Source organism: Neofelis nebulosa, chromosome 12 (genome assembly GCF_028018385.1).
Source record: "Neofelis nebulosa isolate mNeoNeb1 chromosome 12, mNeoNeb1.pri, whole genome shotgun sequence".
NCBI lineage: Eukaryota > Metazoa > Chordata > Mammalia > Carnivora > Felidae > Neofelis > Neofelis nebulosa.
Genome location: NC_080793.1, coordinates 20,370,193 through 20,390,837, shown reverse-complemented (window position 1 = coordinate 20,390,837; position 20,645 = coordinate 20,370,193). Strand labels below are relative to the sequence as shown.

The 20,645-nt window shown below is 54.1% G+C and overlaps 1 protein-coding gene and 1 long non-coding RNA gene across 6 annotated transcripts in view; both read right to left on the bottom strand.

Moving 5' to 3' along the window:
* Positions 1-20,645, bottom strand: part of AKNA (AT-hook transcription factor) — a 55,478-nt gene that overhangs the window by 5,128 nt on the left and 29,705 nt on the right. For all 5 annotated transcript variants that reach the window (XM_058694390.1, XM_058694392.1, XM_058694389.1 and 2 more), the window contains 15 exons: positions 19,124-19,183; positions 16,969-17,096; positions 16,283-16,490; positions 14,085-14,239; positions 13,797-13,991; positions 12,493-12,742; positions 11,408-11,514; positions 10,518-10,729; positions 8,377-8,533; positions 5,182-5,358; positions 4,505-4,620; positions 3,722-3,868; positions 2,401-2,496; positions 953-1,069; positions 472-670 (listed from right to left, as the gene is read on the bottom strand). In XM_058694390.1, the coding sequence (XP_058550373.1) occupies positions 472-670; positions 953-1,069; positions 2,401-2,496; positions 3,722-3,868; positions 4,505-4,620; positions 5,182-5,358; positions 8,377-8,533; positions 10,518-10,729; positions 11,408-11,514; positions 12,493-12,742; positions 13,797-13,991; positions 14,085-14,239; positions 16,283-16,490; positions 16,969-17,096; positions 19,124-19,183 (2,324 nt within the window). The remainder of the gene's footprint in view (positions 1-471; positions 671-952; positions 1,070-2,400; positions 2,497-3,721; positions 3,869-4,504; positions 4,621-5,181; positions 5,359-8,376; positions 8,534-10,517; positions 10,730-11,407; positions 11,515-12,492; positions 12,743-13,796; positions 13,992-14,084; positions 14,240-16,282; positions 16,491-16,968; positions 17,097-19,123; positions 19,184-20,645) is intronic.
* LOC131491450 (uncharacterized) lies at positions 15,638-16,276 on the bottom strand. Its single transcript, XR_009251464.1, has 2 exons — positions 16,134-16,276; positions 15,638-15,874 (listed from the first exon to the last, which is right to left on the bottom strand). It is a non-coding gene; the product is annotated as an uncharacterized LOC131491450 (long non-coding RNA).

Here is a 20,645-nt window from a genome sequence, read left to right as displayed (position 1 = left end):
TTGCGAGTTTGAGCCCTGCAATTCTCTCTCTCTCCTTCTCTCTCTGCTCCTCCCTGTAGCCCCCTCAAAATGAGTAAATAAACCTAAAAAAAAATAAAGGCTATTGACAAGCAGTGGGTGTGCATTACTTACTTGCTGGAAAGACCCACAGGAAATGGGGAAGGGTTAGGGTTCTAGAGCTAGACTCCCATGAGCTTTCCCTGTGAGCTCCTAGGGGGCAGGGCCCTCTGTCAGGCTCCACTGCTGGGCACCCCGTCCCCGCCCAGGCCAAGCACTCTCCCTGGTGTGCAGGGAGCATTCAGGGTTTGTTGAGTGGCTGCACGAGTGTTCTGCTTGTTCTGCACGTTATACACTGGGGTGAAACACAGGAGTGAGTGATGCCCGGGTTCTCAGCAGCTGGACACAGATGTGAACGCGAATTGGGAAGCCAGTTAAACAGAGGCTGGGAAGGTGGGAAAGGGAGGTTCTTACACAGCGGCCGACGGGTAAGGCACGATGGGCACCGAGGAGACGTAGGCAAAGGCGGGAGGGGCCGGTGCTGGGGGCATGGCAGGCAGATACCACAGTCCGGGGGACGGCCGGGCCGGCGACCCTGCCTGCTTGCTCCGTCGTGGGGGGCTGGAGGCTGAGCGTGAGTGTGCATTCCTCCTTGGGGCGGCGCTTTCTGTCCCTGCAAGGGGGGGGGGGGGGCGCCAGAGATGTCAGTCTGATTGCCTGGAAAGCTCTAGAACAGGCAGAACAGGGGGCCACCCACCTCTGCCCTGTTAGAGCTGGACACTGGGCTGGCCATGCTGGCAGTGCCTCGCTTCGGGAAACAAATCCTCTGCCTGGTTTGCTCTGCCCCAGACTGGGAGAGCAGCCGCCCAACCTAAACACCCCCTGGGGCCCCCGAACTCCCAAAAAGCAGAGCTGGGTGTCTGGCTGGGAGAAGAGAGTGAGCGTCTGTCCCTACCAGAGGTGGCTGAGTCTGGGCCATCTGTCTTTGGGGGGGTCCCGACTTGACCACACAGGGGACATCGCAGGGTATCAGTGAGAACCGGTCCCAGTGGGTCCCTGGTGACAGTACCACCTACAAGAGGAGGAAGAGGGGTCAGGAGAGGATTACGTCTGGATCAACGGGCCTGGAGCCCCCAAGCAGACTTCTGCCAACAAGCCATCACTCCCCCATTTTACAGACTGGAAAACTGAGGCTCCAAAAGGTTGAATGATATGCCAAAGTGTCAGAGTAGGAAATCGGCGGTGCTCTGTCTGAGCCCAAGCCCGCGCTCTCCCGAATGCAGCCCCTGAGCCTATATTCATTCCTCCACACTGAGGCCCATTCTCCATGTGGGAGTGGCCCACGATGGCCCCTCAGGCACCAGGGGGTCAGTAGAGGCCTAAGGGAGCAGGAGAGGAGTGGACAACCTGGTCCTCTTCCCACGCACATCCTCAACACCTCACCTGGAAGTCCTCTCACGCCCCTGGCTGAGTTATAGGCTCCCCAGCCCCACCCTGTGCTCAGATCACTGTTTCGTCATTGCTTAGCTGCGAGCTCCTTGGGGACAGGGCCCAGGGCCCAGTATGGGCAGGTGCTGAATGAATGAATGAATGAATGAACAAATAGAGATGGCTGTTGAGACTTGAGCAAAGGCAAAGAAACATAATGGTGAAGAGCCAGGGTTCTGGAGCCACAAAGTCCTGGGTTCAAATCCTGGCTCTACCACTAGTGAGCTGTGTGCTCTTGGGCAAGTTATCTAACCTCTCTGAGCCTCAGTTTCCTCACCTGTAAATAATAATAAAATGGGCAAAACCCATTTCATAGGGTTGTGAAGATTAATGTTTGTAAAACCCTTAGCATGATGCGCTGTTTATAGTGGGGGTTTAATCAATGACAGCCCCATTGTTATCATCATCATTGCTTGCAAGGGCTTTAGGGACCATCTCCAATCCTTTCATTACAGTTGTGAAGTCTGAGGCTCAGAGAAGTTAAGGAACTTGCCTAAGATCACACAGCAAGTCAGTAGCAAAACTGGGACTAGAACCCAGTATCCATATCCTCTGGCCACTGCTGTCCCCACGACTCTTCCCTGTCGGGTGCGGTGGAAGGAGGCACAGGGGAAGGCAGATGGAGGGGAGATGGGACATAATCATCACCACCTGGTCCCACCCCTCTTATCAGGAACTTAAGCCATGCCCAGTGCTAACCCATGTCATAGTCAAGGATGGCTTCAGGCAGCAGTACCTGGCGCAACAGGTGTGAAAGCAGGACCCCCTGGGAGGGCTGAGAAGTCCCCCCAAACCCTCCCTTGTCGTACCTTGACCCGCCACCGAGCTCGGGCAGGCCCACGTCCTGCACCCTCTCCTACAGGGACAAGCCGCAGCCTCTGTGCACTGACCACCTCTCCAGGTACCACCCCTCACCTGAGTCCTGGGTCCTAGCGGGTCGGCAGTGGGGACAGGAGATTGTGCCACCGCCTCTTGGGACAGTCTTGGGGGTGGGAACGTGGTACTCCTGGCCTAGGGAAGAAACCAGACAGTCAGCTCTTTGCATGTTTGGAGAACTGGGGAGGATTGGGGACTACCTGTCTCCTCCTGCTGACATCCAGAAGCAATCAACAAACCCAAGCTCATTTAGACCGGCAGGCAGGCCGCCAGGAAGCATGATGAGCAGTGACAAAGACACTACTCCCCCAGATCCCTGCTTGCTGGGTGGGACTGGAATGGCCTGGGCATAGGGTCGGCTGTGTTCTCCCCGTGCTCCAAGAGGCTGTGAGATGGGGACAGTCACACACGGACTTCATAGGCTTATTGGAAGGACTGAGTGGGGCCGTGTCCATGAGGTGCCCTGCGGGCACCTGGCAGGTGTAACGTGTTCAAGGTTATCAGAAAGGTGGACAGATGCTCGGGTCTTCACCTAGACCTGTCCTCTCCCGCTTTGTCCTTCCCGGAGTCTCAAATGGGAAGTTCAGAATGTTGCCTGACTGCTTATCTTTTTTCTCCCCTGTGCCACGCAGGGGTTCCACTTCCTATTCTGTGTGTGTTGCCTTGGGCCGCGCCCCCACCCCTCCACGGACCGGCGGCCGCTCCCACGTCTAACTGCTCGGCTCTGTCTGCTCCATCGGGGTAGGCACGTATCTCTCATTTCCCGCCTTGTCTCCTGCACTCAGTCATACGGATCCAAGGTTAACTGCCCTCCCTCCCAGGGTGGTAGGGATGAGAGCCACGTCTATAATTTACTTAGTATAATTTACACGCTTACTATAACTGCTTGTTACTGTCTGCTATGCGGTCGGATTCATGAAAGTTGGAGCCATATCCGCATCTGTTTTAATGCGAAGCACCCTGAAATCCTACTATGTGCCATCTGAAGGCCTACTGTGTGCTGGGCGCCTAGTTCATGGGACCCTGTGGCACCCTGGAGGATCAGAGCTGAGGGTAGGCCAAGGGTAATGGATTTGGCACCCACTCTGCAAACAGCGGGTGTTTCATAAACCTCTTTATGACTGACCGGCTAATGGGCCTTCCCCAGAAGCAAGCGTGGGCTCTCACGCAGGGGAGGCATAAGAAACTGCTGGATGAACGAACGAACAAACGAACACGCCAAGGTTCAGAGAGGCGGTACGCCCTGGTGCCTCCCGTATCACGGAATTGGCCGAAAATGACGTCAACAGCCCATGGTGAAATGGGGAAGGCATCATGACAGAAGAGTCCTCCCTGGGGGCTGGGCCACCCCCCGGCCCACCTGTGTACTGGCCCCGGAAGGTGACCCTGTCTGGCCTCTTGGTGCCGCCCGCTCTTTTCATTCCATCCCGAGCTGCCTGCGCACTGTCCTCAGAGGTCCGGCTCTTCTCAGAGAACAGCTGGGGGGAGGTGGGCTCGGATCCGGAACCTGAGGTGGAAAAAGAGGAGCGTCAAAGGGGGTGGGGGGCCCACACGGCTCAGGGAGTGGCGGATGAGAAGTTCAGGCTCTGGGGCGGAGCGTGGGTTTTAATCCTTGGTAATATCAGCCGACACACGTGGAAACCTGACCTCGTGCTAAGCGCTGGTCTAGACTGGCCGCGTCCGCGGTACGCGCACCCTCGCGGCCATCCCAGGAGGCCGGTCCTATTACTGCTGCACAATTAGCTGTCCCTCTAACCACACAGAGCAGGTAAACAACCTGACCAAGGTCACCTGGCTGGGAAGGGGTGAGGTGGGCTGAACCCTTCTCCTCCTCCTCCAGGCGATTCTCCTGCACTTTCGGGCTTTGGTGTCTATACCTGCAGAGTGCGGGTAATGTGACCCACCTTGCGGTGAAGACTGACGTCAGATACACATGACGCCCTGACAGAAACCCTGGCACGTCGTAGGCGCGTGACATACAGTGGCCGACACTGGAAGCGGTCTTCAGGGCCCTGCCGCGCCAAAACGGACGCACAAAACCTCCTCCAAGTTTCTTCCCAGGCTGTGGCGTTGGTCCCTGGCCACTGAGCTAACCCAGAAATCTGCAGGCTCCAGCAGTCAGGGCGGGCAGGTGGTCACTTACTCAGGGACAGCTGGGGCACCTCCCGAGGCACCGAGGAAGACCTGGCTCGCCGCCTTCCTGCGGGGTCAGCTTGCTCTGCACCTGCAGGCTCACCAGACAGTCTCTCTGTGGATTTGCTAGCAAAGAGGAGACACAGATGATGTCGCTGGAGGAGGTTTGATGTGGCCCTTAAAGATGGTCGGCAAGAAAGCCAACCCAGGGAAAGGCTTATAGCAGAGGAGGAAAGCAGGAAAGTCAAAACCAAAGACTCTGGGAGTCAGACCCCCAGAAAGCGGCTCTGAGCCTCCCTGACCCTCAGTTTCCCCATCTGTCAAGTGGGGATAATGACAGCAATTACCTCAGAGGGTTATGGGAAGGATTAGTGAGACGATGTCCGTAAAAACCTGAACCGCGGTGTCCTCCCATAGAAACACTTGGAAACACCCAGCTGATTTTAGAAGTCATCCTAAGTGAATCGCTAAGGGGTGAGCGGGCGGACATCCTGGAAATATTTAGCTCTTCACTTGCGTGATGAGTTCAGGTTACGCAGTAGCTATTATTTTATGCATCAAATGTTACATAGGAAAAAGGTTTAAGAGTCGGAGAGGGGTGTGAGTTCACACGTCTGGAGAGACCCAGGGGCAGCCAAGTCTGCCACACCACTGGGGCACAAGGGCAGGCGTTCTGGGGTCACCCACCTGCCATAGTGGGAGCCCCAGGTGGCTGAGGAATCCGTTGGCCGGGCCCGGGCCCGGGCAGGGCGGTTGAAGGTGGAGGCCGGGCACACCAGGCTGCCCTGGGGTGGCTGATGCAGGCTGTCCTCCAGCCTCAGGCGGAGCAGAGACACCTCCTCTTGTAGCTCTCGGATGGCCTGGCTGGGGTGGGGGGAGGGGACAGAAACAAAGAGTGGATGTGCAAGGTGCGGAGCCCCAGCCACCCGCACGCACAGCGCCGCCTGGATGCCCAGGTCTCGTCCCTTTGCGCCAGGCACGGACCCAACTCTGCTGCCCGCGGATTCTGGAACTTCCTTGTGTGTCCACTTTTCTTGCTGCCCATCTCGACACCTCTGAGTTCGTAGCCCTGCACACTGGGTGCACAAAGCAGAACTTCGAGGGTTATCTCGCCTAACAGGCAGGGTCTCTGAGTAGCTGTTCTGAACACCGGGGACTCACTGTGGGGTGGAAGACGCAGAATAAAAAGGGCACGAGCTGAAGGTCCACTTTAAAATCTGAATTCTGACCCCCTTGGGCTGCCCCCCCCCTTCTTCTACCTCTGTCTCTAGAAATGGTAAACTGACAGTCCAGGTCTGGTTTCTTCCCCTCCCTTATTATTCAGCCCATCCTTCCTGGCTCCCCCTAAACATTTTCTACGTGGTCCAAGCCCTGTCTGTCTGCAGTAGCAGAGGATGCTTGTCTGTCTGTCTCCCCAACCAGACAGTGGGCAGGCCTCCCCCCCTCACAATCCCTGAGAACCTCACACCTCACAGATGCTCACGGAATGTTCCTGAACTGGACTCAAGGCCCCAAGAGGGGGCAGAGTGAAGGTGTGTGCAAGCAGAGAGGACAAGGGGACATCACGGTGCTTCCTATCACCGCCTATGAGCAGGCTCCAAGGGCAGGGCCCTACCTGCAAGGCTGCTTGTCATCCCTGGGGAGCCCCCAAATACAGCCCAGCCTCTTACAGGCGAGGTATCTCAATGAGCCCCCAGCTTCTATGGAGTAAGTCCTGTCTGCATTGCTCTCCAACCAGCCCCTGAATCTCCAGAGTCTCATTCTGAAGCATCACGGCATCGTGTCGCTGGCATTACAGCAACGATCCTCCCCCACAACCCCGACAACCCCATACACGAACCCCCTACACACGGGGCGTCAGAGTCTGGGCTCGGCATGGCCCAGGCTGGTGCAGGCTCTTCATCTACTCCTGGGCGGGGCTCCCCTCAGGGTGACTTCTCGCTTGGTGGCCCGGACTTGTGGGTGAATGTCTCCGGACGCCACATCCAGCTCTCGGAGTGTGCCAGAGGGAGCGGAGACCTCTCTGGTTACGCCCCGGCACCGTGTGTGTCCAGGGCAGCCGGGTCTCCTGGCAACCCCCCCGGGAGACGTTTGTTAGGGTCTCCAAGGCAAAGCGTGAGCATGCTGTCGGCAGGATGGCGGGAGCTCGCGTCACCAGTTAACCCCCGCGTGCACAACTGGGAGGCAACACCGCCTCCGTGTCCCAGGCCGAAGGCAGCCAAGTGAGGGCCTGAGACTTGGAAAACCCACTTGGGTGTCTCTTGTCCTCTCTTCTTCCATCACGATCTCAGTCTTCCTGACTTAAGTTTTTAGTGGCTGAAGGCCAGCTGGCACTCAAAAAGCCCATCTTTTCCCGCAAACGTTTCCCTTCCCAAGTTCCCCATCTCTGTATCAGCATCCAATTGGCTGGCCGGCCAGAAGTCTGAGTCATTCGAGACCCTTCTCCCTCCCTGAACACCCCCCAAAAGTTAACCAGCTCCCGGGTCCTGTGGGCCCAATGCCCAGACCCAGGTCCTGTGAGTCTCTTCTCCAATGTACCCCCCTTCCCTCCGACTGGCCCCATCCTGTCTGTCCTGGGTGAGGCAGCCCTCCTGGCAGTCTTCCCGCCTCGCCTTATTCTCACCCTGCTAGTGGCCAGAGAGCTCTTTCTAAAATGTGAACCCGACCTCAGTACTCCCCTGTTTAAACTCCCCTTCATCCACCCTCAGCTGTGTCTGTATGCATTCACGAATCTTCAGTGAATCATTTCTCTGAGCAGAGCCAGCATCCAGATGTCTAACTATGGTGTTCGAGGCCCTCCAAGACCTCGAACCCTGTGTCTCCTGGTCTACCTCTCCACTGCTCAACCCCCACCGCCACATTCACACCTCGGGATCCAGCTGAAACGAACCTTTGGCCCTGCAAAGGTGACGGGAGCTCTCTCACCTCCAGGCCTTTGCACCTGCTGTTTTCCCTGGTGGGAACACTGTTCCATCTCTCTTCCTTCAAGTCTCAGCTGAGATACCACTTCCTCCCAGAAGCCCTCCCTGAAGCTTCTCACTGGGCCAGATGTCCCTTCTCTGTGTTCCCACAGTCCTTGGAGCCTCTGCCACCACTGTACTCCTACTGGGGAGTGTGACCATCGGCTTCTTCATTCATCCTACAAGACGGTGAGCCTTACCAGGCCAAGGATGGTCTTGTCCACTATTGTGTTACCAGGACCTAGCATATCATTGACAAGTAAGCCTGGAATTCCTATGCTGGTGTCACCGGAGACAGCAGGAGTACACACACTAAGTCAGGCCTGGAAGCTGAGTACCAGCCCCGGACCCGCCTTTGCACATAGTGACAGTCCCGTGATGGCACAGGCCAGGAGGCCCCTGATGCATTCCTGCAAAGCAGCCTTTCCTGTGCACGTGGGGACAGATACCCCAACCCGACAAAGGCATGTGATTGATTACTGGCCAAAAGCAACTCAAAGGAGAGGGAAGAGGGCTCACGGGCTACTTTCCCATTTCTGTTCAACCAAGCAAGGAACAACTTTCTTAGCAGAGCAACTGTTCATTGAACAATTGTATGAACAGAGCAACTGTTCATACAATGAAAGCGTCCACTGCTGAAAATACATCCCTGGGAAGCGCAGACCTGTCTTGGGAGAGAAATACTGGGGGGTGGGGAGTGAGGTCTCAGCACCAAAAAGGTGAGCCTCCCGGTCGTTCCCCACTGGCTGGACAAGTATCCTCAAAGTCCACATCCGTGAGGCCCCACGGAGTGGCCCTGAGCCCAGAAACAGGCCACCAGGGTCCATCGGGCCCCAGCACAGCCACCACTGGATGCGATGGCTGAGCTAGCCCCCGCCTCCCTCGGGCATCGCTCTCCGGTCTCTGTGATGGCCCGACTTACTCTCGCCCTGTCCTGGTGAGGAGGAGGGTGTGGGTGCTCTCCGCCGGTCCACAGGGCAGAGTGGCAGAAGCCGAGGTCGGGGGTGGGCGGATTGTCGTGCTGCGGGTGAGCTGCTCAGAAATCAGCTGTCGCCCCTCCGACTCTGAGCCAGGCACCGCTAAGGAGGCAGAGAGAGACCAAGGTGAGTTCGCCTGGAGAGGATCCCTGCAGTGTGCATGTCCGGGAGCAGAAGGATACGGGCACAGAGGCAGTGCCAGCTGAGGTCATAATTGAAGTTCTCAAAGAGGTCACTGGCCCACTGACCTCAGAGCCAGAAGATGTGGTTCTTGCTGGGAGCTTGGCCGTGCAAAGCTGGGCCTGCAGAGTTGTTCCTACCTAGATTCCCCCCCCACCGCCCCCCATCCACCATTTCAGCACCGCGTCGGAGTCTGCAGGCACCTCCCCCGTGAAGAGCTCATTGCTTCTTCACATGGACACCACCTCCCCCCACCCCGCCCAGCCTCGGCCGCGCATCACCACGTTCTGGGACTGGCTCCAGAGCCCCCCCACCTTCCACTCAGATTATCGTCACGGCTTTGCCTCTGTGCATTTTTCTGGGGAGAGTGTTCAAAACTTTAGCCTTTCAAAGGGATGGGTAGCCACGGGTTAAAAACCACTGACCTGGCCCACACGTTAAAAGCAAGGTGCCCCTGAGGGGCGCCTGGGTGGCTCAGTCGGTTAAGCGTCCGACTTCGGCTCAGGTCATGATCTCACAGTCCGTGAGTTCGAGCCCCGCGTAGGGCTCTGTGCTGACAGCTCAGAGCCTGGAACCCGTTTCAGATTCTGTGTCTCCCTCTTTCTCTGCCCCTCCCCTGTTCATGCTCTGTCTCTCTCTGTCTCAAAAATAAATAAACGTTAAAAAAAAAAAATTAAAAAAAACAAACAAACCAAGGTGCCCTCAGAACCCTACTCAATAATACAGAAAGGAACAGACTGTCAATACAGGGAACAACCCAGATGAATTGCCAGAGATATAGGGAGTGAAGAAGCCAATTCCAAGTGCATACATATGATCCCATTTATAGAATGTTCTTAGAATGACAAAATCAGGGCGACGGCGGCCACCTGAGAGACCATCAGGAGTTCAGAAGGCAGCGGACGTGAGGTGTCCATTAAGGGGCAACATGCCATTAATCTGCACCATGGCTTTGCAGGATGTTCTCATTGGGGGAAACTGGCTGAAGGGTACATAGGATCTCCCTGGATTATATATCACTACAACATGTGAATCCATAACTAACTGAACTTTTAATTAAGGTTTAACTTTCCAAGTTTTAAATGATAAGCCTTGGAAAGAGGCAAAGCCAATCTGAGGTGTAGAAGCCAGTGCAGGGGTCACTTTGAGAGGGTGGGAATGACTGGAAGGAGCTTAGGAGAGCGTCTGAGGTCCTGATTGTGCTGAGTTTCTTGGTCTGTGTGCATTTTGTGGGAAATCCATCAATTTACGTTCTTTCCTGTATGTTTATTTCACTAAAAAGTTCACATGCATTTTTTAAAGGTAAAAAAGTGAAATCACAGAATGCATAGACGTGGGAAGTGTTCATGACAGCGCTTGGGGGGGAAAAAGAGTTATGAAGCGCTCACATATAATATGATCCCATGTTTGCTTTAAGTGCATCTGAATAAACATGTACACATTGGTATAGAAAACAATTCACAGGTTTGACGCCAAAATGTAGCAGTGATGGTTCGGGGCATATTTTTTTCTCTCTTCCCTTCTGTCTACCCTATCTGTAGTTGCAAATTTTCCCACAGTGAACCCACATGATATTTTGTATCCTAAAACGTAATGTAGGGGCGCCTGGGTGGCTCAGGCGGTTAAGCGTCCGACTTCAGCTCAGGTCATGACCTCACGGTCCGTGAATTCGAGCCCCACGTTGGGCTCTGTGCTGACAGCTCAGAGCCTGGAGCCTGTTTCGGATTCTGTGTCTCCCTCTCTCTCTGACCCTCCCCTATTCATGCTCTGTCTCTCTCTGTCTCAAAAATAAATAAACGAAAAAAAAAAAAAGGTAATGTAACACAAGGTTTTCGTTGCTTTGATTTTTCAATAGGTGCCATCCGGCTACTCCCAGGTTCTGGCCAACAGAGATACACCCACTCACCCATCTCGGCCACCAGTGCCCGCTCTCGGAGGAAACTGGGTGCCCTCTGCCGCAGAGGACTGTCCCGGCCGGAGGGTCGCCTCTGGGCTCGGCTCCTGGGTGTGCTGGGCTCCACGAATCTTCTGGGGACTGGAGGACCCCTGGTCTGGGGATGGGAAACTGCATCCCGGGGCTCAGATGCAGTGAAGGGCTGGGCCAATGTTCCTGCAGTGCTGAGGGACCGTGGCGGGAGAGACATGTTGAGATCGCCCTGGCCTCCGAGCCCCTCCACGTTCTAAGCCAATGAGCTCCTGACCTCTGGGACTTGGCACCCGGGGCAGTACGGTGTTTCTGAGGATGTGCCCCTGTTACACGTGCATTTGTGTATCGAGCCGTCCACCTGCCTACCCGCAGGGGCAAAATTATAAAGCTCAATTTAATTTTTAGAAAATATACAGAGAAACGGAATTTCTAATCCTTTCTTCCCATGTAGCCACAGGGAGCCAGGCAGGCCTCCTGGAGGCGGCGGGGGCGGGGGGGACTGCCCCCAGCTTTGGAGGCTGTTGCTCTACATGGTGGCTCATCGCTCCAGCCCTCACCGAGTGCCCTCCTCCACCCCTGCTTTGGGGTTCTAGCCCAGTCTCTTCTCAGGGAGTCGCCCTGATTGCCCTTTACCCTTGTCTTCTGCTCCCCTCCCGCTACCCACTCCGTAGATCTTCATTTACCATTCAGTCATTCATTTGCTCAATAGATACTTATTCCCCAGTCTGTCGCTGGTTGGTTGAGTGGGGGATGAGGTGAGGGCTCTGAGAATGCCCAGGTCATCAGCCCCTGTTCTAGGCTCACGGCACTTATTCCCAGGTTACCCCTCTGCACACAAAGCCGATGGGGAAGGCGGGGTCCCGGAATACCTGATGTGGGAGAACCGGTGCTCTGGCGTTTGGGTGAGGGGTGACACTCTACTGGTTTCTGAGCCCACGAAACCACTGTCTGTCTCCGGGGATGCCATCCAGGGCTCCTGAAAGAGGCAGTGTCCCTTTAAGTCTGAGGAGTGTGCCTAAGGCACACTGGGAAGGTCTTCCTGATCCTGGCCTGGACCTCACATTCCAGAAGCTCACAGGCCTGGAGGCTGGCCCAGCTCCTGGCGGCCAGGCCTGCGGTGTGAGAGTCCTCAGGCACTCGGGACCAGCACCAGGCCAACAGCAGGGACTCTCCATGTCCCAGGAGGACCCTGAACAAGTCCTGCTTCCCTGAGGAGTTGGGGAGGCCCTGGGGAGAGACACTGTAGCAGATTTCCGGAGCTGAGGAAGGAGGGGAGGAGAGGGAGAAAGCCGTCTCACTGTGGGGATGGGATTCACATTTACCACATGTCTTCCAGCTTGGGCCTGGAATGCCATGGTCCTGTCTGACGGCAGAAAAGCCCGGGCCCAATGAATCGGGAAAATAAAATTCATCAAATGTGCACACCTCCTCAACACTGGGTCTGATGAAAGGTGCAAAGAACACAAACAGGCGACCCAGGTGCCTGCCCTCAATGAGTTCGTGGTCTAGTGCAGATTGCTTACTACAGGCTCATCAGGACTACAGGTGTGTGTGTGTGTGTGTCCACATGCATATATATGCATTATTCTAGGGGAGGCTCCATTGCATAAGTCACATTTCCATAGTGATCTGTGACTCCTGCAATAGTTTAAAAATTGCTACTCTAATGTCACAAACAGGCCATGGAATCAAGGACTATCCCCCCATCTGTGCTAAGCAGGCTCAAAGAAATACAGACAATGGGCCATAAGCTTTCAGAGGACAAGAGGTCCTGGCAGGGGGGCAGGGGTACGGGGAGCTACAGCAGAGAGGCAGCACCAGGCATAAGCCCTGAATGTTGGGGCAGAATTGTGCCTGGGAGAGACTGGGAACAGCAGGCATTCTGGAAGGGTGTGAGCAAAGGCCCGGGGGCAGAAATCCCCAGGAGATCCACGCTCCATGCACAGATGCTTACCTCTAGGTGGGGCCCACCAGCTTGGCGCAGAGACTTCTGTGGAAGGTGCTCAGAGAGGCCGCTTCCCTCTAAGCTGGTCAGACTGCTCTGGTGGGATGCCAAAGGCTTGGTGCCCCGAGGGTGAGGTGGCCTGCTGGGGCCCGGAGGAGGAGCTGCCTCGACTTTGTCCAGGTCCTGTAGGTAGCCATCTCTGGCCACGGATGCATGGAAGCCTGCTGGCTTTACAGACACCATCTGCTCCACAGTCTCCCTGGCAGCGGGGAGGGGCAAAGCACGTCTGAGCCCTGGCATGGGCTGGGCAGCCCTGTCCTGGGACGCCAAGCAGTCCAGGCGCAAGCTCTGGGGTCAGACACCCCTGGCTGCCCACCCTGTGTTTTGTCACCGTTGAGCTGTGTGGCCTCGGGCAAGATTCTTCCCCTCTCTGAACTTCACTTTTCTCCTATATAAAATGGGGAGGGCCCGCAAAACCTACCCAATGCACTACAGCAGAAATAGTGCGGAAACAAACGAGCTATCATTTCCCAGGCGTCAGGAATCTGCACACTATCTTCCCCATTTCAGCCATTTCATTAACTTCAATCTACTCAAAAGGCTCATGTCATCATTATAAATGGAAGAGCAGTCAGTATTCTGTGTTACAAATAGAAACTAACTTTGGAAATAGACACAAGACCCAAGAACACATTATTGTTACATTCTAGGCAGATCCTCTTGTCTGCTAAAGGCTCTGGGCCTGAGGTCTGCTCGCTTGTTCTTTTTATTTTTTATTTTTTATTTTTAATTTTTGGGACAGAGAGAGACAGAGCATGAACGGGGGAGGGGCAGAGAGAGAGGGAGACACAGAATCGGAAACAGGCTCCAGGCTCCGAGCCATCAGCCCAGAGCCTGACGCGGGGCTCGAACTCACGGACCGTGAGATCGTGACCTGGCTGAAGTCGGACGCTTAACCAACTGCGCCACCCAGGCGCCCCTCGCTTGTTCTTTTTAAAGGACGATCAGGAGAGGCAGTGAAGACATAATGGCACGGGAACTTTCTCCTGGAGGGACTTGGAAGGTCTGAGGCTGAAGAGGACAGTGACGTTATCTCATGCTGCATCTGGCCTGCCAAAAACCATGTCCCACCCCACCCCAAATCCCTTCCGGTGCTATCCACAGTGTATAGTCCACACTGGGGAGAGATGTGGGTCACAGGCCAGGAAAGCCACTTCTAAGCTGTAACGAGCCGTCGAGCTCAGTAGGATAATCACCACCCCTGTGGTTTCAGAGCTGGTCTGGGGACAGGTAGGGGAGGCTCAGTGACATACTTGAGGGGGGTCCTGTGACTTCTTTCAGCCGGTGCTGGGAGCTGGCTTACGGGCATCCCGGTGGCCTCTGATTTTCTTGGAGGTGGAGCTGGTCCGTCAACTTCTACCGAATGCCCTTGCCCGTCCTTGTCCTCATCCTCGTCCTCGCCCTCCTCCGGCTTCATGGCTTCTGGGACGGTCTTCACGCTGAGGTACCTGAGGAACACAGAGGAGCATGACTCTGCCCGGCAGGGCCAGCCAAGATCCAGTCACTGGGCCGGACACCCCGGCCTCACACCTGCTACTCACCGCTCCAGGAGGCCGTGGAAATCCTGCTCCACCGGCAGCTCCTTATGCCTGGGTGGGGCCGGGAGGCCCAGCGGCCCGTCCTCCGTCTCACTGCTGGCGGTGCTCAGCTCCACATTCACATGCGATGGGCAGGGGCCGATGCTGGTGGCGTGAGGCTGGGCCAGAAAGGTGGAGGGGCAGAGATTCAGCAGGTAGCCAAACACCACTTCCTAGGGGCCTACCTTTCACCAGGCTCATGCGGGGCACTGAGGACTTAACAGGATAGACTCGCTGACTCTATCACCCTTTCCTGCGCGTGCAGAACGCAGGGACTGGATCGCGCGACCTTCGATACTGGCTGCCATGAACGGAACACCTGCCACATGCCAGACACTGACCAGGCACGACTGCACAATAGTCCCTCCAGTACCTACGGCTTTTACAACCCATTTTACAGACAGGAAACCGAGGCTCAGATGACTTGCCCAGACTTACAACAGAAGCGAGGGGCAGAGCAGAGACTTGAAGCCAGATTTCCTGCCAGAGGCACCTCTCCTGACCTGCTCCTGCTGGGTATGGACACCCAGCCCCCAAAACACCTTCATTGTGGGAGCACGGGAGCCCCTCAAGATGACGCACTTGGGTTTGCACCCGTAAGCGCGTGAGGTAGCACCTGGGGGGGCTTTCCACAGTGTGAGAGTTTCCCCTACATCACTGGGCCACCAAGACCTCTGTCGTCATGGCTATCTTACCAGCGCCCAGCCCTCCGTCGGCCCCCGCCTCACCTACCATGCTGGCCCTTTCTCCTGCTCCAGTCCCTAATAGACATGCCTTCGCAGCACAGGGAGCAAGGCACAGAAGACCCCACTACTGTCACCTGTGTGGCCGCTATGTGACCGCTATCCACTCACTCTGCTCAATTATGCAAAGCAAACCGTGATCGTCTCTCTTGGGGCTGTGATTTGGGCTAGAGAGACTTCTACAAAGTCCTTTCTGTGCAAGGCCCTTGTCTAGGGTCTCCTGACCTGTGCACAGTCCCCAACTCCATCTAGTGCTACAAGCAGGACGCTGGAGGCCACCCCCATTCCCCTTCCTCTCACCACCACTGCAAGGCCAGGCAAATGTGCCTTCTACACCTGTCTCAGGTCCACGCACATCTCTCTATCTGCCCTTCCCTTCTCCTACCTACCTGCCGATCCTCTTTTAATACCCCCTGCTGAAAACCCAGAAGAGTTTAAGGTCAGACCCTTGATGTGACCCACAAGCCCCTACATCATGGAGCCCCCGCCTTCCTCTCCAGCCACAGCTCTGACAATTGCCCCCTCACCTTCCATACTCTAACCACAGGGCCTTTGCACCGGCTGTTTCCCCTGGTGCATGGCTTCTGCTCTTCTACGTGTAGTAATTCCCACTCATCCTCAGATCTCATTAAAACTTTTCTTACTCAAGGAAAGTTTCTCGGGGCCTCTAAACTCAGTCATGTTGCCCTGTTACTCTCCTAGAGCCCCGTAATTCTCCTTCAGACCCCTGAGCAAAATAGAATTAGTTCAACAAGACAAGCAACTCCATGAGTATTAAAACCACCTACTTTTTTTTAAGTTTATTTATTTATTTGGAGAGAGAGAGAGAGAGAGAGAGAGAGAGAGAGAGAGAATTCCAAGCAGGTTCCACACTGTCAGTGCAGAGCCCGACATAGGGCTTGATCTCATGAACCCAACATGGGGCCCGATTTCACGAACCATGAGATCATGACCTGAGCCGAAATCCAGATTCCGATGTTTAACCAGCTGAGCCACCCAGGCACCCCCCACCTATTTTTTTTTTTCTTTTTTTTTTTTCAACGTTTTTTTTTTTTTTTTATTTTTTTTTTATTTTTGGGACAGAGAGAGACAGAGCATGAACGGGGGAGGGGCAGAGAGAGAGGGAGACACAGAATCGGAAACAGGCTCCAGGCTCTGAGCCATCAGCCCAGAGCCTGACGCGGGGCTCGAACTCACGGACCGCGAGATCGTGACCTGGCTGAAGTCGGACGCTTAACCGACTGCGCCACCCAGGCGCCCCTCCCCCCACCTATTTTTGTTGGTCGGTTTCCCACTGAATTCCCACCACGTGTCTCGGGTGCTGGCATATGGTGCATACTTCACAAGTATGTAGTGAAGAAGTCGATTAATGAAGAAGAGAAGGAAGGAAAGGTCCGGTATGGCTGGGCAAAGAGGTACCTGAGGGCAGAGGGTCTGGGTGGCGGGTGTGGGGGCTTGTCCTGAAGGAGAAGGCAGGTGCACTGGCTGGCGTGGAGAAGGCGTGGCTGGGGGGCTGTCTGGAGTGGAGTCTGACCCGGCTCGCTCAGGCTCAGGCTGGGTGTGGTCCATGTGGTCCTTCAGCTCTTCCAGGCGAATACCCAGCTGGAATATCTCCTCCTCTAGCACCCTGGGGAGACATCAGCACCTGGACCTGTTACAGCAGCCACAGCAGGCAGGTCTGGGAGGCCGTGCTTCTGAGTGGAACTTCCAGAGAATGCCCATGGACGGTCCAGTTAATGTCCCAGTTTGGATTACGTGGAGAACTCGGAAAAACAAGGTGAAAGGGGACTCCACTGGGAACAGGTGGTCTTTGCCTGAGTACCCCTCTGCGACCAACAGGCTGTGGGGCCTTGAGTAAATCCCTTCCCCTCTGGCCTCACTTCTCTGCTCTCTGATGAGCAGTTTCAGGTCTCATCTCCAAGGTCACGTCTCATGGCAATGAGTCCAAAAGGACACACACTTCAGCCTTCAGGTGTACCCTCATCTGGATATGCTGCTAATTGGGGTAGGATTTCTCCCTGTTCCTGTAGCACATGAATTATGAGGACAAAGTGTGCCCCTCCCGGTGACTGAGGGAACCAGAGGCCTCCCTCCCCAGCACGTACCTGCCTGGATCAAATTTGCCGGGTGTCCCCTGGGGGCCGGCCAGCTGCTGGGCCGGCTGTTGCTCCCTGCAGGCCTTCAGGTACTCCTCCTCCAGGGCCGTGTGGGCGGCCTTTAGCCGCTGGAAGCCCTGAAACCAGACCAGGCCAGGAGGACCTGAGTGTGCAGCCCCCGTGGGCTCTGTCCTTGCAGATACAGTGGATGAGGTAGCTCACGGTGGGGTGGGGCAGGAGACCCATCCTCTGGGCCCCTAAGTCCCTAGAAGGCTGGGGTTAGGACTCCCTAAAACCTGCCTGCCCCCGTCTAGCTCTCTGCCATCAGACTGGCAAGGCCGAGGCACGGCTTAGAGCCTCGGCACCGGCTCCAGAGAGCACTAGTGTTTCCTGGATAGACCTACACGTACCCCAATGTTCCATGATGGTTGCAGGCCAAATACGCCATCACTACGTCCCCCTGTGGTCCCAGTACTTGAGCGACCACGGATCCTCATTCTTATTTTCCAAACTGTGGATCTGGGAACAGTAGTCACTCTCTTCCCAAGTGCTTATGGACTGTCATGATAGATGACCATCACTATCACACTGCTGCTAACAACAGCTAAAATTTACTGAGCACTGAGGTTCTACGCTAAAGCAGTTGGCATTAGTCACTGAATTTCCAACATAGTCCTAAGGACAGGGGTAGTTTATCACCTTCATTTAAAGAGGAGAAACTGAGCCACAGAGGGTTATTTAAGTTGGTGAAGGTCACACAGTGAGGGAGCAAGTTGTAGGCAGGATTTGAACCCGGGTCCTCCAGCTCCAGAGCTCGTGGGCCTAACAGTGATGTTAAGCGTCCACAGCAAAGGTGGTGACAGCTAACAGATGGCTAAAACTCAGGAAGAAGGGTCATTTCCCCTGGCTTGTGATCATCCCCATCCCATTCATTCTATGCTGACAGCAGACTGAGTTCAAGGACAACCTAGAATCTAGTTCCCGGGCAGGCTTGATCTTCCAACAGCTCTTGACCTCCTATATGTGGGGGAAGTACGACAGAGGGGAAGAAAAAGAAGCGTTTTGTTTTTCAAGGTCCTTGCTCATGCACTCAGTGAGATAATACAACACACATCACATATTTTGCAATTGGAAAATGGATGATGCCTATATGATAACATAGTAATCAGTAACACAGTAATGACGTAGTAAAAATATAGCATTTTGTACAAACCAGGTGTGTTGTATTTGCCCCTCTCCACCCCTCTTCAGCTCCCCTCCCCACCCTGCTCTGTGCCTCCAGCATCAGTGGGGCTCCACACCTGCTGGCTTCCCAGGGGGTCTTGCCTAGTGGGAGGCATCTGTAAGAGGTCAAAGGGCGGGAGGAGAGAGACCTGGCAGGGAAGAGCTGTGGGCAGCTGCCGGTCCCCAGGCTGCCCTGTTCCTTGTCGCATCCCCTGACGCTGCCCACGGCCCCGCTCACAGCCCCTTCATTGACCCCACGCTCCCAGCTTTCAGAGTTCTACCTGCTCCTTTCCCGGGGTCCTGCTGATGCAGCAGAAATCTCGATTTTATATACAACTATAGTTGTCCAGAAACACCAAAATCCAAGAGGAAATAAGCCCATAATGGTTAGATTAGGGCTCCCCTCCCCTTTTCCCCTTGGTTTTCAGATACTGGGCAATCACTTTTACAAGAAAGAAAATTTTTGAAAGGGCAAGTCTCTTCTGGTGGCTGAGAGGGAGCCAGATGGGTGGGAGGCGGTGCAGGCCAGGGATTACCACCGCGGACTCGGGAATCAGACAGACCTGGGTCTGGGCTCCGCTGCCTACCAGCCGCGTGGCCTTCAAGTCGCCTGTCTCGGCTTCCCCCGCTCCATTCCAGTTAAATGCGGGCGATGACTGTAACCACCTTACTGGCGTTCTATGATAAAACGCAATCATGTGCATCGAAGGCGTGCCACAGTGCCTCTGGCACACCACCACCACCGCTTAATCAGTGGTAATACTGTGATATACTGATCCTTGTCACGGCAAGCTAAGCAGGGGCTGTCTGCTGTGAAAGGAGACGGTGTGTCTGAGATTCTCTGGCCTGTGTTGCGGCGGACGGGGCTTCAGAGACTCCACTTTGGGGGACAGAGCAGGTGTCTGGAAGCTCCAAGGGCATCTCCCGAAGTAGACAGTACCTTGAGTTGGTCCTGGGGCGTCAGCCGTCCTGCCTGCATCAGCCCTGCGAAGGATTCCACCTGGACATCGGGAGGGGAAGGAAACCCACTCTAGTTAATCCGGACCCTGGAAGGTGAGGCCTGCAGCCCCCATGCTTAGCCACATTCGCGCTGTGGCACCAGAAACTGGGTCCCGCCTCAGGATGTGGGTTTTCTGCCAAGCACGGAAAGGCGGATGCCAGAAACTGTCTCCACCACTGGCTCTGGTCACGGCTGCCTTTGGAAAAATCAAAGTGGAGCCTCCCAGAATTTATCAATAGCAAAGCACGCTCACTCATGGGCATGAAGGTCTATGACACAGGATGTTTACTGCAGCATAATTGCGGGGGCAACAGAAACGATCGAAAAGCCTATCTGTGGAGTAGTATGCAGCCATCAAGAAGAGGAAAGGGTATGTGTGTGTGCTCACGTATAAACTAAGACCTACTTTTCAGTGTCAAATTGAGGTATAGCCCAGTCTTTATAATAAGCTACTATCTGTATAAAATAGAGAGAGAGAGAAAAAAAGGAAAAATATGAATACATTTGCTTATATATTATAAACTACCTCTAAAAGGATGCAAGAAACTGAAATATTAATTGCTTCTGGGGCAGAGACCTGGGTGGTGGTGGGGACAGGGATGGGAGGAAGCATTTCTACTCTATGGACCTTCTGAACTCTGAACAGAGTGAATTCATCGCCTTCCCAGAAATAAACACTCAACTTCAGGATATTAAAAAAGTCAAGGTACAGCATAGCATACATACTTGTGTGACCATTTCTAAGAACACATGTGTGTGTGTTGAACCCTTTTGCATGAAACAGAAGGGCAAGTATGGGAAAAAAGACTTTTCATTGAATATGCCCTTTATGCTATGTGAGGTTATTACCATGTACATCTAATTACCTTTACAAAAAACTTTTTTTAAAAAAGAAAAAAAGACAAAGGATGGTTTGGGGCTTTCTAGGATTTCTAGGAAAGCTCTAGACTAGTGCCAAAATGTAATATAGAAATTTATATAAATTATACATAATTTATATAACATAGAAAATAGAAACATAATGCAAGCTACATATGCAATTTAAGATTTTCTTTTTTTTAATTAAAAATTTTTTTTTTTTATCTTAGAGAGTGAGAGAATCTTAAACAGGCTCCACGCTCCACACGCACCCCAACGCAGGGCTCGATCCCACAACCCTGGGATCACGACCCAAGCCAAGATCAAGAATCGGACGTTCAACCGACTGAGACACCCCAGCATCCCTGCAATTTAAAATGTTCTAAAACATAGAATAAAATTCTAAAACAATTATGTCAAATGTAAAAATGTAAAAAAGAAACAGGTGAATTAATTTTAATAATGTATTTTATGAACCTAAAATATCATTTTGACATGGAATCCATGTAAACAATTCTTGAGATATTTTATATTCTTTTGTCACATGAAGTCTTTGAAACCCACTGTGTGTTTTACCCTCACAGAACACCTCAGTTTGGACTGG